Source organism: Eriocheir sinensis, unplaced genomic scaffold (genome assembly GCF_024679095.1).
Source record: "Eriocheir sinensis breed Jianghai 21 unplaced genomic scaffold, ASM2467909v1 Scaffold286, whole genome shotgun sequence".
NCBI lineage: Eukaryota > Metazoa > Arthropoda > Malacostraca > Decapoda > Varunidae > Eriocheir > Eriocheir sinensis.
In genome coordinates this window covers 59,490-74,179 of record NW_026111594.1, presented here as the reverse complement: position 1 = coordinate 74,179, position 14,690 = coordinate 59,490, and the positions used below count along the sequence as shown (strand labels likewise).

At 48.0% G+C, this 14,690-nt stretch overlaps 1 protein-coding gene and 1 non-coding gene across 2 annotated transcripts; both read right to left on the bottom strand.

The window, feature by feature from the left end:
- Positions 1–6,412: 6,412 nt before the first annotated feature.
- LOC126991467 (protein SpAN-like) lies at positions 6,413–9,137 on the bottom strand. Its single transcript, XM_050850224.1, has 5 exons — positions 9,099–9,137; positions 8,789–8,975; positions 8,170–8,357; positions 7,456–7,659; positions 6,413–6,571 (listed from the first exon to the last, which is right to left on the bottom strand). Exons 1-5 carry the CDS (start codon positions 9,108–9,110, stop codon positions 6,428–6,430), a joined length of 735 nt encoding a protein of 244 aa, XP_050706181.1. The 5' UTR covers positions 9,111–9,137; the 3' UTR covers positions 6,413–6,427.
- Positions 9,138–10,761: 1,624 nt separating this feature from the next.
- Positions 10,762–10,835, bottom strand: Trnav-uac (transfer RNA valine (anticodon UAC)). The gene has a single exon. It is a non-coding gene; the product is annotated as a tRNA-Val (tRNA).
- Between the last annotated feature and the right edge of the window lie 3,855 nt (positions 10,836–14,690).

Here is a 14,690-nt window from a genome sequence, read left to right as displayed (position 1 = left end):
GGATGAGGGGGCGGTGGTCAGTGACAAGTTCGAAATGCTGCAGACCTGACAGGTAGAACTTGCACTTAGATGTAGCCCAGGTTACAGCCAACAACTCCAACTCTATCGTAGCGTAGCGGGTCTCAGCATCAGTCAGGAATCTGGAGCCGCACTGGATGAGTCGGAAGTGTCCTCCCCCGTGGTCTTGTAGTAAGGCGTAACCTATGCCATTGAGCCGGGACGCATCTGTCTGCAGGACGGTAGGAAGTGAGGGTCAAACGTTGCCAGTATGGGTGGACTGGAGAGGGCCGCCTTCACTCTTCGGAAAGCCTGATCGTGGTCAGGTGTCCACACGAAAGTATGCTTGGGGCTCATTAGGGGGCGTAAGGGTTGTGCAACGCTGGAGATTTCTGGCGAGAACTCCGCCAGCTGGTTTACTAGGCCCATGAAGGACCTTAAGTCTGTAAGGTTGGCAGGAGTGGCGAAGTCGATTATGGCCTTGATCTTCTCTGGGTCAGCTGCAATGCCCTCCGCTGAGAGGACGTATCCACAGAAGGATACTTGAGGTGCTGCAAGGGTGAACTTGTCTGCATTGAGGGTTATCCCATGTTTTCTGCACCTGGAGAGTACCTCGTGGACACGGTGCAGGTGTGTGAGGTAGTCTTCGTCATACAGAAGTATATCATCCACGACCTTGACTAGGTTTGTCATGCCCTGTAGTGCCATGTCACCCCGAAGGCAGAACGCGTCCCTGTTGCGACGAAACCCATAGGACCACGGCAGTAGCGGTAGCGGCCGTATGGTGTTATGAAGGTGGTTAGTGGTTGATCTTCTTCTGCCAATTCAATCTGCCAGTAACCACACAGGGCGTCGACTGTTGTGTACCAGCGCGCCTTCGGGTCCACACTGCGGATTGTTGCGAAGGGCGTTGGAGAAGGGTGCGCTGGGCGTGAGACTTGGCTGTTGAGCTTTGAAAGGTCCGTGGTGATCCTCACACCGCCGTTGGGCTTGGCTACAGCTACTAGCGGGTGACACCATGGAGATGGATCCTCGCCTGCAGGGGTGATGACGCCTTGGGTAACCATTGCGTCCAGTTCGGCCTTCACCGACTCCCGGAATGCGAGGGGAATCAGACGAGGTGTGGATGGCGAAGGGCTTGGCGTCCTCCCTCAGATGGATCTTCATGGGTGGTCCCGTCATCTTCTTCAGTGGCTTCGTCTTGAGGTCCTCCTTAGTCAACAGTACATCGCTGAACTCCCTCAACAAGTATTCCTTAGCTTGCGAGGGGGTGGTGTCACTGGTGAACGGAGGGTTTGGTGCCACGCGAGGGGGTGGGGCAGCTGTAGGGTCAGGTGTTGGGGTATGTGTCATCCCCGGGTTGCTGGTGTTGCTGTCTACCCCACGCAGAGTGTGGGCGTGTGTCACCTCGATGATGGGCCTCGGGAACTCCTCTGAGATGATTGCCAGCTCTTTGCAATCCTGGTACGACAGTAAAGGTGTTGGCACTTTTTCATGTACGTCGATCCATGTTGTCGTAGTTTTGGCAGCAAAAGTGATCTTCCCCTTGAAGGAGCCAATGGCCGGGGCCATTTCCGAGCCATCAGCTGTGTAGCGTCTAGCTGCTGGTGGGGGCTGGAGATCATGCCTAGACAGGCCCAAGCGTTGCAGGTGATTCAGGCCAATGAGGGTAACATCAGCGCCAGTGTCAGGGAGCATTGGTAGGGTTCCCGACACGTTGCCATAGGAGATGGTGACGCTGATAGGCTGTGGAGATTGAGTTCTTGTTCGTGAGGAAGAGCTCACCCTCTTAATGTGGCTAGGACGCTGACTGGATGTGTTGCTGGAGCTGCTAGAAGGTCGTGTTGTCCCTGTGTTGGCGTGAGGAGGCTGCTTGCCCTTCTGCTTCTGAGGATGTTTCTTTTTGTTGGTCGGGCAACACTGGTCAAAATGTCCTGCCTGTGCACAGATTCTGCAAGTGGCTTTCTTGGCTGGGCATCTTACTGTCTTGGCCCAATGTCCTTTCTTTCCACAGTCATTGCACACCGACTCTGCTGCTGGGCACCGTTGATCCTTATGAAGGCGACCGCAGCTGTTGCAGGGGGAGTCCGGTGGCTTGACAGTAGACTTGTGGAGTTTGGCCTTGTCCTGTTTATACCTGGACGTGGCTCTCACGTTGGCTGGAGGTGCTGAAATGGCTGATGCAGTAGTGCGGGTGGCCTCGTACGCGTAGCATTTCTCCACAAAGACGTCCAAAGTGCTTGTGGGCTCGAGGGCGATGAGGCGTTCTACGAGCTCGTTTCTCGCACTCCCATCAGGATGACTTGCTTCAGCTGTGTCTCCTCGCAGTCCTTGCATTTGCCTTTACATATTTCAATGGCCTGAGCTGCGTTCTTGAGTCTGAGGTAGAAGGCATTAAATGTCTCGCCTGCCGCCTGTTTACAGCTGAAGAGCTCCTGCCGTCGCAGCGCCTCGTTGGTTTGAGTCCTCACGTGTGTCTCCAGTTTGTCCAGGACGTCCTTGACAGGGGTTGCGTCGTCTGGAGAGATGTGGAGTTTATGCTGCAAGGTTTGTTGGATATCAGACGAGAGGCACATACGTAGCTGAATGAGCTGCTTGTTGACTGGCAAGCTTGGTAGGTCCACCATCGTAGAATAGTCCACCCACTTGCGTCTCCATTCTTTGAAGGCTTGAAAGTTACATCTGGATGGAGGGTCGGTGGGGGTTCACGACTGCCTTTGGTGGGGTGGCTGCGTGGGCGAGGTGAGGATGGCGGTATGAGGGAGTCGGGTCCCGTCGTCTGGCTCGGTGGTGTTGGGGCAGGTGCGCGCTGTACACAGTTGTGTGATGAGGTCACGAAAACGCGCAGCTTCCTCCTCCGCACGTCGCTGTTCACGCTCCAAACGACGTTCATCCTCCAAGCGCCGACGTTCCTCTTCCTGACGGCGACGTTCCTCTTCATCCTGACGGCGCTGGTCCTCATCCCGACGCCGTCTGGCCTCGTCCTCTGCTCGTCGCTCCTCCATCCACTGTAGAAGGGCTACGATGTCCGTGGAGGCGGGAGGTTGGGGCGTTGGCAACATTGTTTTGGCCTCTGTGGTTGGGGATGCCGCTGCTGCTGCTGGGACATCAGCTGATGTCGCCTCCTCTTCCTCCTTTTGGGTCTTCTTTTTCTTGCCAGGCATAGCGAAGTGTTTTGGGCGCCACGCCTATAGCAGGGGTAGTCTTGAGTCGTCGAGGGCAGTGCAGTTGTGAAAAGTGTGTGTCTTAGTGGGTACGTGCTGGGAAGTGTCAGTGTGTGTGGGCTTTAATGACCTTGAGCAGCAGTGGTGGTGGCGGGTGGTGTGGGGGAGGGGGGCCAGCTACCGCGGGCAGCGCTCCCAAGTGCCGCGGGCAGTCACGGAGTTACACTAGTGGCCTTGCTGCCTCCCCAGAGAGCGGGTATGTTACGGCCCGCTGCGGTACTGAGAGGCAGGGTTCCGTCTCCCAGTTTACCACTCAATAAATCACGGCCAATGACACAGCACCACTACACTGCTCACAACACGACACTTCACTGCACTGCACGCACTACACTGTCTTCTCTTCTGCCCGGTCGTGTGCCGTCTCAAGCTCGTCCTGCGTCCATCTTGTCCCCGGCGTTACTCGTCTGCGCCATGTGTGTAGAGGTCCTGGAGTCCTCAGGATGACCCGTTGTGTGTGACCCGACGTCCTTGAGGTGTTGGAGGGGTCACAGAAACACAGGGTCAGTTAGTAGATCCTTGTTAGCCGAGGAAGATGGTACAAAGTGAGGAGCGCAGTGACTGCTCCTTGGCAAGAGGCTGGCGCCGTGGCGACTGACTGACTGAGGTGCCAGCGTGCAATAATTACAACTATTCCCCATACATATCCTACAAGGTGTGCAAAGGGGCGGCCAATCACCGTAGTAGTCTCCTGTCACTGTCTGGCAGTTGGCCCCTGAGGTGCCCGAGGTACACACACAAGCGCAGCTTTTTCCATAAAACCCGCCGTTCTGGCAGAGGTCGGCGTTCACTCCGCAAGCAGCAAACCACTTATCTATAAAAAAATGAAAAATGTTGATTATTTTAGTTGGTGTCGACGGTCAAATTGTTTAATACTAGTACCTTACCATATGCATACATGTTTGTTTCCTATCGCGATGGGATTTTTTCATCATCCAATTCAAAGTGCATGGTAAGTGCATGGATACTTCGCCGATGGAAACGGTTCGAAAAAGTAATGGTGGTTGAAGCCTGGCGAGTGTTAAAATAGGAGCGATATAAACATTATTTGTAAAAAAGATCAATTCCTACAATAAGTCCGAGTAAGCAAACGTGCTCATTTTTCAGTATAGGAAGGAGTTCAAGTCACAGACAGGAGGGAATACAGACCAAGGAAGGCTGTTCCAGACATTATCAAAGAGAGGGACGAAGGAATGAAAATGCTGGTTAACACTTGCATAAGGGATTTGGCTCGGATAGGGGTGAGCAAGAGTTCAAAGTTGTGTGAGGCCGCGGAGGGGAGGAGGCATGCAGTTATAGTCTGTTCAGAGCATGAAGTCGGTTCAGGGTGGAGCTGGTATCGTCGCTTACCTCAAGCCATCCTGCCAAATCAACCTTTGTACATGCGTCTTTCTCTTATTTCCCATCCCTGTGCTATTTGTGATATTTTATATATTCTGTATATAGTAAAGGAAGCTACATAGTACAATGAGTGTCGATGTTTAGGATTATAACAACGATTTGTATAAATTCTATGACATGTGGCAACGATTTTTTCCCATATTGCCACGTTTTGGTGGTGGTGGTAGTGGTGGTGGTGGTGGCGTGTCCCTTAGGTCCCTCCCGGGTCGAGAGGGAGAGAGAGATAAACAGGTGGGTTGTGGGTGGGTAAGTAGGGAGACGGTGCTAATCGGATAATTGGCGGTCGAACTGGCATTGCCGCACTCATGGGAATTCAGGAATCTGCCACACCTTGAACCGACTTCATGCTCTGAACAGACATTTTATTTTATAGCATGCCTCCTCCCCTCGCAGTCAGGATGAAAATATCGGTAGGAAACAGAGAGGCAACACTGCTGCGGAATGTAAATGATTGGAGACCAGGGGCGTATTTAGGACCTTGAAACATTGGGGCTATTGGGCGCATTTTAAAACATTTCGTCGCCCAAGTTCACATATTTGAACCCTGGTGGTAGTTTGACCCTTCTGTGCCATGAACCTTAAAAAACACTTATGAAAACCAGATTGATCCCCTCTTTGACCTCTAGGAATAGTTGATGTGAGAAGCGATGGTGTCTTAGCCCAGCTCAAAATGCTGGGTGGTTGGAGCGCGAGAAGCGCGGATTTTTTAGGGTAATTCTGAGGCCTCTTTGACAAACATTAGGGACAATTTGTGTTATTGTATTTAGCAGTAACACGGAAAATATGGGAAGTGTGTCATAACAAGACTTTCAAGGTAATGATCAAATTATGGTAGAGCATAACCACATTTAAGTGGTTAAGACTGATGTATCATACATATAAACCTCAAATTAAAATTTATTCTTTCAGATACGTTTACTGCAGAGAACAGGGCACTAAAAACTGATGAAAAGCAATTGGCCGTGTTTACAATATATCATAGAAAAATAACGAACATTAAGTGAGCATCAAGTATTTAGTAATCAGAAACTACCATTTTTCACAAATTCATATAGTATTTTATTAAACTTATTCTGTTACCAAGGAGATTGAAAACTACAACTCAGCGCTGTTACACTTAACTCTCTTGTTTTTTTGCCTGGAAAAAAAAAATTGTACGTGGAAATTAGAACTCCAACACATTCAATATAAACCCCCTTTTTTTTTTTATCAATAGGAAGATTAAGCAATTCATTTTGTAAATTATAGTAATATTAATGGCAGCCACAACTTAAGGGAAGAACTGGATAAGGGAAACTGGATAAAAAAATACTGTACATGTGCCGTGACTTACTTACATTAGAGCTTCATTGTTTGTCGCTTCCACTGACACGCCTTTCTTTAAACCCGGTAGCAGCGACAGGCCAAATTTGTGGCTCTACCGTGTACCAGCGACGGGCCACATTTTTGCCATGATATAAACCCCAAAAAATAGATGATGCATAAACAAATGCGTTGATATATATTATGAAATGGTTTGCGTGAGTGTTGATTTTTTCTCATTTTTCTCGCTTAGATGGAAGGGCCTTTAGGAAACATGATCATACCACGATTTCCGCTGGCGTGGTTCTCATATTTCCGTGGTTTTCTGACGTGTCCACGATCTTCCAAAGCTACGGTAGATTTCACCGAAGGACGACGGTATTACTCACCATCATCATCATCAGCAGCAATAACAAGGATCAAATGAGAACCACGCCAGCGGAAATCGTGGTTTGACTGAAGATCGACGGAAAATTTGCCCAGTGTAATAGTAGCCCCTTAATTACTCATATATCATACTCACTGATGCAGCCGTACATAGTGTTGGCCAATAGTATGTCCCTGTGAGAGAGTCCCGTGCGCTGGCCGATGAGCTCCTGCGCCAAGGGATATAGGGTGGCGATGGTCGTCTTGCCGTTGTTGGTGAAGCCCTGAAAAATGTGTCAAGGTGAGAGTCTGCTGCGGGGAGTTAAGGGCCAGTTCGACAGTCCAACACTCTGAGCCGATTTCACAGTCCAACACAGTGTCTTCGTAACAGCCCGAACCAAACTATAGAATCCCATACAATCCAAAATGGTGAGGTCTTCGATGCCACACTAAATACACAAGACTTCTCCTGTATAGTTTCATAAAATTTGTGAACTTAAATATAAACACCAGACACTATACAAGGAAATTTCGAAGGCTCTGGTATTGGTTTGGGAGCTTACGAACCCATCATGGGGAACTGTGAAACTGGCCCTCTGTCACTGTAAGCGCCCAAACCAAACCATATCCACTACAATGATCCGCTATTTCTACTCATTACATGATATACTAATTAAGACATTTCCTGTGTAATTTCCTAAAATTCCCTCCACCTTTTTATATCAATTAGAGCTACAAGGAATTTTCGTCGTATTTTGTGTTTGGTTGGGGAAAAGGAAAGTTTGGTTTAGTCGGCGCAACATCTATAGTCATATGCCGGATAGAGACAGGAGGGGGAAGGAATTATAGAAGGGAACAGACCCCAGGAGACGGGACACAACCCCCGATTAATACCTGGTACCCATTCACTGCTGGGTGGACAGGGGCGTAGGGTATCAGAAAAGCCGCCCAAATTTTTCCACTCCGCCCGGGAATCGAACCCGGGCTCTCTCGATTGTGAGCCGAGTGTGCTAACCACTGCACCACGAAGCCCCCGTTTGGTAGGGGAGCTCGCAAACTTACTGTATTGGACTGTAAAACTGGCCCTAAGACGACGAGACGTTTTACAATAGGGGAGCGTATAGTCATCATGGTAAGAAGGAAACCATACTCATGCAAAGTCCCTCACCGTAGAGCCGTAGTGCATGTCGGATGAGTAGTCGTATGGTATGCCGTAGGTGTTGACCACTGACGTGCTGTACTTATTGAAGTTGTTTTCCTTGCCAGTTTGGATGTTGCCATAATTGATGACCACATAGTCGTCACGGTCGGGGCGACTCTGCTCGTGCACGAACCCAATGGCGTGGCCGATCTCATGGGCGACGGTGCCGAGCTGACCCGCGTCGAGGAGAACGATGTTATTAAGACTTTGTCAAGCCTCTGGCAACTAAATTACTACACACACACACACACACACACACACACACACACACACACACACACACACACACACACACATAATAGCTACCATTATTTTTGCTATTGTTATTCATCATTATCTCATCTATTATTATTACTACTTATTATTTAGTTATCAATGGTAATGTTTTTGTGGTGCTGTCATCTTCTGTGCAAACAGCTGCGACTCCTGAATTTCATTTCCTTTCGTATGGTTTCTTAATAGAGGAAGGTTTTAGGAGAAGACTTCATGGGAAGGTTTAATGCAAGGAATCAGTAGAGGCATGGAAAGACAGTTAAACCAAGTGGCATAAGTTTTAAATGTTGAGGGAACAGAGTATGTCATGGGAGCAGAACCAGTGTAGAGTGAGCGGTATTGGGGAGTGCAGTATGGTAACTATATAATTTATTGTGTTACGACATAATATTACCATAGTGTACTTACTTCTTTGCAGCCACTTCCAATGGAAATGTCTTGTCCATTCTGGGCCAACATGCCGACATACGACCAGCATCCAGACCCTTCAAAAAACCTGACGTGCCGTTGAGCGAGGTTGGACGTGAGCTGGAATCTGATGCAGGTGTTTTGCTCCCAGTGAGCAATCGCTGCATTTATGGCAGCCACGGTGACGGCTGAGTCCGAGGTGAAAACCGAAAACAAATTTTTTTTCTATGGTATAAAGAAAGAGACTGGCCGTGTTACTGAACTATCGTATACAATCGAGAATTATAGTTCAGGTTCTTTTGAGTATGTTAACACATCTCGATAGTAGGCCAAATACTCTTCGGTCGGCATTACAAGACACTTTCGCTTCTCACATCATCTATTTCTAAAGGCCAAAGAGTGGGTCAGTCGGGTTTTAATGAGTGTTTCTTGAGGATCACGATACAGAAGAAGGGTCAGACTACCACCAGGGTCATAAAACTACTCCTGGAAATGCCCACAACTCTTACGAAAGCCTTGTCAAATATGTGTTTTTGGGAGGCGAAATGTCTTGTAATACGACCCTAACCTATACGCTCGTTTTTGTCTGTTTGTGAATGGAAACATAATTTTTACATACAGTCGGTAGTGTCGAGGTAGTAGGGCACGGTGGGGAAGCCGCCCTGTTCAGGCCAGCGCGCTGAGAGTTCTGCAAGGGCCTTCCTCTCCCTGACCGCTCGCCACTGGCTCTCCGTCAAGACCATGTCTCCTTCAAAGACTTGGTGGCCGTTCACAACACTAGGATTGGTTTCCATGAAGTCTCGTGTCTTAATGAAAAAAACAGAGGAAAGAATAAAAGAATATTCGGAATAGCTGACAGGAAGACAAGAGTGATGAAACTATGTATTGCGGAGTACTTACGTATTCATTGTAATTTTATTCAGACTCACCAGATCTCTCATTTCTGCTTTGCCATCCGGTCCCTCGTGTCCTTTGTCATCACTCCCCTATAGAGAGAAAAAATATATTTACATTAGTGCAATATAAAGGTGAAGTTAAAGCTGGGTGCATCCACTATAGCTGAGCGTGGCTGCGGTGCTCAACTCCATCGCTTCCTTTGAGCCTTTGGTGGGAAGCTAAGTCTATATACACCAAGTCAAGTCATACGCAGGTTTGTGGGAGGAGACACGGCCGAGGCGTGGTTTATGCGTGACACTGCTTGGAGCCAAACTATAAGAGAATTATAGAGAATGTAGAAACAGGGATTTAGAGAAAACGAGGAAAGGCGGACTAATTTAAATCAATCACTTCAACATGCCCTCCCTCACACCCCACACCGCCGTTTGTAGGCATTGAAATTACAGTCACGCACAATAAAAACACATATTTTTTCGTCAGTGGCTTGCCTGAACACGCTGTGAAAGAAGGCGAGAATGCACAACCAGAGTGCACACACGGCCCCAACTTAGTCACCACTGAACTGGCGAGTATTTTTTTTTTGGCTCCAAGTGACGTCATCCCGCTGCTCCGCCCCAAAATCGCCTCCTGCGCGTACCGGTCGCAGTTTTGAAGCAGAGTGACTTGACTTGGTATATATAGACTTAGGTAGGAAGAACTCATTACCGGGGACACGGGCCAGTATGAAGCCCGGTATTGCCACAGTTTATGTTCACCAGGTGTGCCCAGGTAATCATTTCTCGATCAGCCCGAAAAGAAGGATGAACAGCTGGGTGGAAAAAGTTGGAAAGTTTCGTTTAGTCGGCGCAACATCTGTGGTAAAATGCCGGAGAGAGACAGGAGGGGGAAGGAATTATAGGAGAAGGGAACAGATCCCAGGAGACGGGACACAACCCCCAATTAATACCTGGTACCCATTCACTGCAAGGTGGACAGGGGCGTAGGGTATTGGAAAAGCCGCCCAAATTTTTCTAATCCGCCCGGGAATCGAACCCGGGCTCTCTCGGTTGTGAGCCGAGTGTGCTAACCACTGCACCACGAAGCCCCCAACAGCTGGGTGGGTTGAACGCGTTCTGTCCGGGCTGGGGTACGAACCCGGGTCCGCAGATTCATAGCTAAGCACGCTAACCACTGCACCTGTAAGTGGAGTTCAGAGAAATAAGTAGGTGAGGTTATCCAGTGCCACACAAAGGTTATATGTGCACATTAGGTTTCTCCTTTGCCTTATCTGCTGCTTAGAGTGATCCCTGGTGGATAACCCACTGCAGGGCCTGAGGCTTCTCCGCGACAGTAGGAATTTGATTTGTCTGATTATTATTATTATTTTTTTTTTACATCTTGGTCTATAGCGCCGGTAGGCTTTCTTGAGGGGTCTGGTGGTCGGCCCCAGCCCATGGACGCAGGCAAGTGTTCATAGTAGCGTCAACTGATCTTGGTTCATGCTGACCCCCGGAGCTCATTTTTTAATTCCCTTGAAAGTTGTAAAGTTTGGTTTAGTCGGCGCAACATCTGTTGTCATATGCCGGAGAGAGACAGAAGGGGAAGGAATTATAGGAGAAGGGAACAGATCCTAGGAGACGGGACACAATCCCCGATTAATACCTGGTACCCATTCACTGCTGGGTGGACAGGGGCATAGGGTATCAGAAATTTTTTCCACTCCGCCCGGGAATCGAACCCGGGCTCTCTCGGTTGTAAGCTGAGTGTGCTAACCACTGCACCACGAAGCCCCTATTATTTCCCTTGAACAGTTCCTCTAGAGCCAGGGTTGATGGGTGGTCTTCAGGAAAGCATGTGGGTAGTCTTACGCCACTCGTCGGTGACTGGAAGATCCCAGGTGGTAGCGGCGGATTCGAAGCACATCATCCAGGACGCGGCGAATGCGGGACCGGCACTCTAACCACTCAGCCACCGCCTCCCCCTCCTTTGTGCTGTTTGTGATTCGTATATGAATGATATTTAACTAAGAGTAAGCTGATAGGACGGTTATTTCTTATGTTAGATCTTTCCTTACTTTCAAAGCGCTTCGACGGTCTAGGGGTTAGCACGCTTATTTTTTTTTTTTTCTACGTCGCGGCCTATTGCGCCGGTAGGCCTCTTCCCGGTGGGCCCTGATGGTCGACCCAGCCCGTTCTGGCGCAGGCGAGTGTTTATAGTGGCGCCATCATAAATTGGCTCATGCTGCCCTCCCGGAGCTCATCTTTAATCCTAGAATCTAGAGTCCGGGTTGATAAGTGATCTTCTGGACAGCATGTGAGTAGTTTTAAGCCACTTGGCGGCGGCTGAAAAATCCCAGCTTGGTGGCACCGGGCGGGGATTGAACTCGCGTCCTCCTGAACGCGGCGCCATCACTCTGTCGACTCAGCCACCGCCTCCCCATGAATCCGCGTACCCGGTTTCAAATTGACTGGGCAGTCGGCGCACAACCCGCCAAGCTGTTTATTCTCCTTTTCGAGCCCAATAATTGGGTACCTGGGAAGGTAAATTGTGGTTAACCGTGTAGTAGCGACGGGCCAAATTTGTGGCTTTACCGTGTACCAGCGATGGGCCAAATTTTTGCCATAATATAAACCCCCAAAAATAGATGATGCATAAACTGATCACAAATGCTTTGATATATATTATGAAATGGTTTGAGTGCTGATTTTTTCTCATTTGTTTCGTTTAGAGGGACCTTTAAGAAACATGATCCCCGCAGCTACCACCGCGTTTACCTGGATGTCATACTGGCCCGAGGTAATGGGACCCCCCCCACTACTGGCACAAGGGCCAAGGTGACGGCCTCCTCAGGTAGGGCGATTTCTCCTAACGTTGCCTTTTCTGTGTATATTGGTGCCTGCATGTCCCAGTTTTATGGATTCTTTTATGATGATTTTATGAGAAAAAATCGATGTTTTTATACCATTCTCCAGCTTTTATTTGCAAAAACTCGACACTCATTCCATCTTTCTCGGAAGTTTTCCACACCCGGGGTGCGACGCGCACCGCGGGTGTGCCCCAATGACTGATTGATACACAGCAAGGTCCGAGGGGGGGGTGCTTCCTGAAGAAGTCATTTGTGTCCTCACACTCTGTGTCCTCTTTCTGTCTCAAATATCACCAAGGAGTAGCTGAGCATACTCTTAACATCTTTTCTTTCATTTACTGTTGTCATATCCTTTAAAAGGTTACAAGATATGTTACATTATACAAGTTCTTAACACTGCCTAGAGCTTCCGACCTTGGGCAGGGATGAGAAGTGTCTTAATTGGATTCCACTTCAGGTGACGGCCAAAAGAGGTGTCTTGATGGATCCTGTTGTTATTGTATCCATTTTTTTTAACGTTCGCAGTCCACACGGATTTACATTTTGTTGAGCATCATTTATTTTGTTAACTTCGTCTTCTTTTCCCAATCGAGGCATACGTTGTTAGGATACTGCCGATTATCTAAGTACCGGTACTGGCGGCACTAAGTGTACTGGGCCCGAATTTACAATTAATCTTAATCTTTAACTTAAAAGTTCCAATGAATCTCAAGTTTAACTTATAGCTGAGCTTAAATGAAAAAAAAAGTTCAACTTCACTCAACAGCTGATCCAGTATGAAAATTTGTCCTGGCAAAATATGTATTTTTCAAATTGCAGAATTGCAACACTTCAGTGATTGAATATGTAGTAATACTACTTTATCAATGTTATATGATGATATACTTCAGAAATATGGGCATAATAAGGTAGTATTTATAAAATAAAGGTTACGTTTATCATCCGCGCAAGGTGATATTCTTTTTTTTTTCTCTTGAATGTAAACACGGACACGCGTTCCTGTTCGTCTTCCTCATTCCTGCATCACCCACCCTCTGACGAAGTAATCATGGAAAATATTGCCGCTTTCACTTCTCCCAAGAGGAAAAGGGGAGTGAATTGGAGAGACTGCCACACTCTACACATAGTAGAGGGAAGGGAGTCAACAGATACCGTCTGCAAGGGTAGCCACTGTCCCCTAATAGATGACATGAATCCGGTGGTATACGATGATCCTCAAACATGCGTTTGAGGCCACTCTCACGCCAAATACGAGCATCATGAGTGGACCCAGGCCAATTAGCTACAACATTAAGAATATTATATTTGGCATCAAACACTAATTGTGTGTTTATGCTATGGAAATTCTTCCTGTTGACATGGTCTGCTTCATATTCCCTGGGGGCCAGTATCCCGACATGCGTGCAATCTATTACACCAACAATGCCAGGGAAGTTTACAGCTTGCACAAATTCTTGTTGTTTCTCTCGGATTTCAGGGACGGTGCGAGGAAATCTAATGAATTGGACAAGTATGGCTGGTTGTGTAAGTGCCTTGAGGGTATCGGTGATCGCTTTGCTTACTGACGACTGTGAGGGACCAAGATCATCACTGTTACACATCTGCATTTTCCCCGTTGCTAAATGACGCAGTGTAATAATTACTTTCATTTCGGGTGTCAATGCAAAACTCCTTGAAGTAGGGCTTTGTAGGGCCCCTCTCACCAAATCCGTTACGAACAGTACTCCTGCACGATCCAGTCTGTAGCGTTTCAATAGTTCTGCGTCACTCAATGTAACCAGAACGTCTCTTCGCTCTTGAAAAGTCTTCTCTAGGCGCTGACGGGCTTGTTGACGTTTGGCCATCTTGGCGACTGAGGTTCGACTTAGGCTCCTTAATACGGGTTTGGGCCCGCCTAAAATATTCCGTCAGCTAAGATCAACTTATGAGGGATAAGATGAAGAATAAAGTTAAACTCGCCTTAGTCAAACTTAGCGGTTTAAGATTAATTGTAAATTCGGGCCCTGGTACTGAAGTAATACTCGAAACTGGAGCCACCAACAGGTACCGGTACTGGTACTGCCGGTACCTGAGTTTTCCGAACTGGTATCACCGGTATTCAAATTAACGGACTATGCGGATAATATATATCATATAGATCTCACGGAGTAGTCGCTGATTTGACACAGTCATTCCAGCGACACACTTATAACCAAAGCCCGCCTGTTCAAGTTACTGTTCAGTGTTCATGCCTTAGAGAAAGACAGGAAGCACAAGGGACTCAAAGATCCGGATCTTAGTCCTTCTACACAGGTATCGACAACGCCAGACACTCGCGCTGAGCGTGGTCATAACACCGTGGGCCAGGCCAAGCAGCCATAAAACTTTCTAGCGAGACTCACCGTTGTTCTGAACTACTCTACCAAGATATGTGAACTTTTCCTCGATCTCAGTGTCCTCGCCACACGCATGAACAGACTGTACTGCTTCATGTAGCAAGCCTCCAAACACCTGTACCTTGGTCTTGGCCCAGGAGACCTGAAGTCCCAAGTCATAAAAGCAGTACTTAATTAACAAAAGTGAAAATATTGATTCTGTACTTACGTCAAGAATGATTGGAGTCGCCGCACGCTCCTCGTCCTGTTGGAAAGAAAGAGGCAGTGTATCTCTCTCTCTCTCTCTCTCTCTCTCTCTCTCTCTCTCTCTCTCTCTCTCTCTCTCTCTCTCTCTCTCTCTCTCTCTCTCTCTCTCTCTCTCTCTCTCTCTCTCTCTCTCTCTCTCTCTCTCTCTCTCTCTCTCT

Excerpts from the sequence above, each read along its gene's own strand:
- LOC126991467 (XM_050850224.1), bottom strand. Across the intron at positions 8,358-8,788 it reads CTACCTCGACACTACCGACT|CCGTCACCGTGGCTGCCATA; the intron begins GTATGTAAAAAT and ends CCTCGGACTCAG. Across the intron at positions 7,660-8,169 it reads TTGGAAGTGGCTGCAAAGAA|CTCGGCACCGTCGCCCATGA; the intron begins GTAAGTACACTA and ends GACGCGGGTCAG.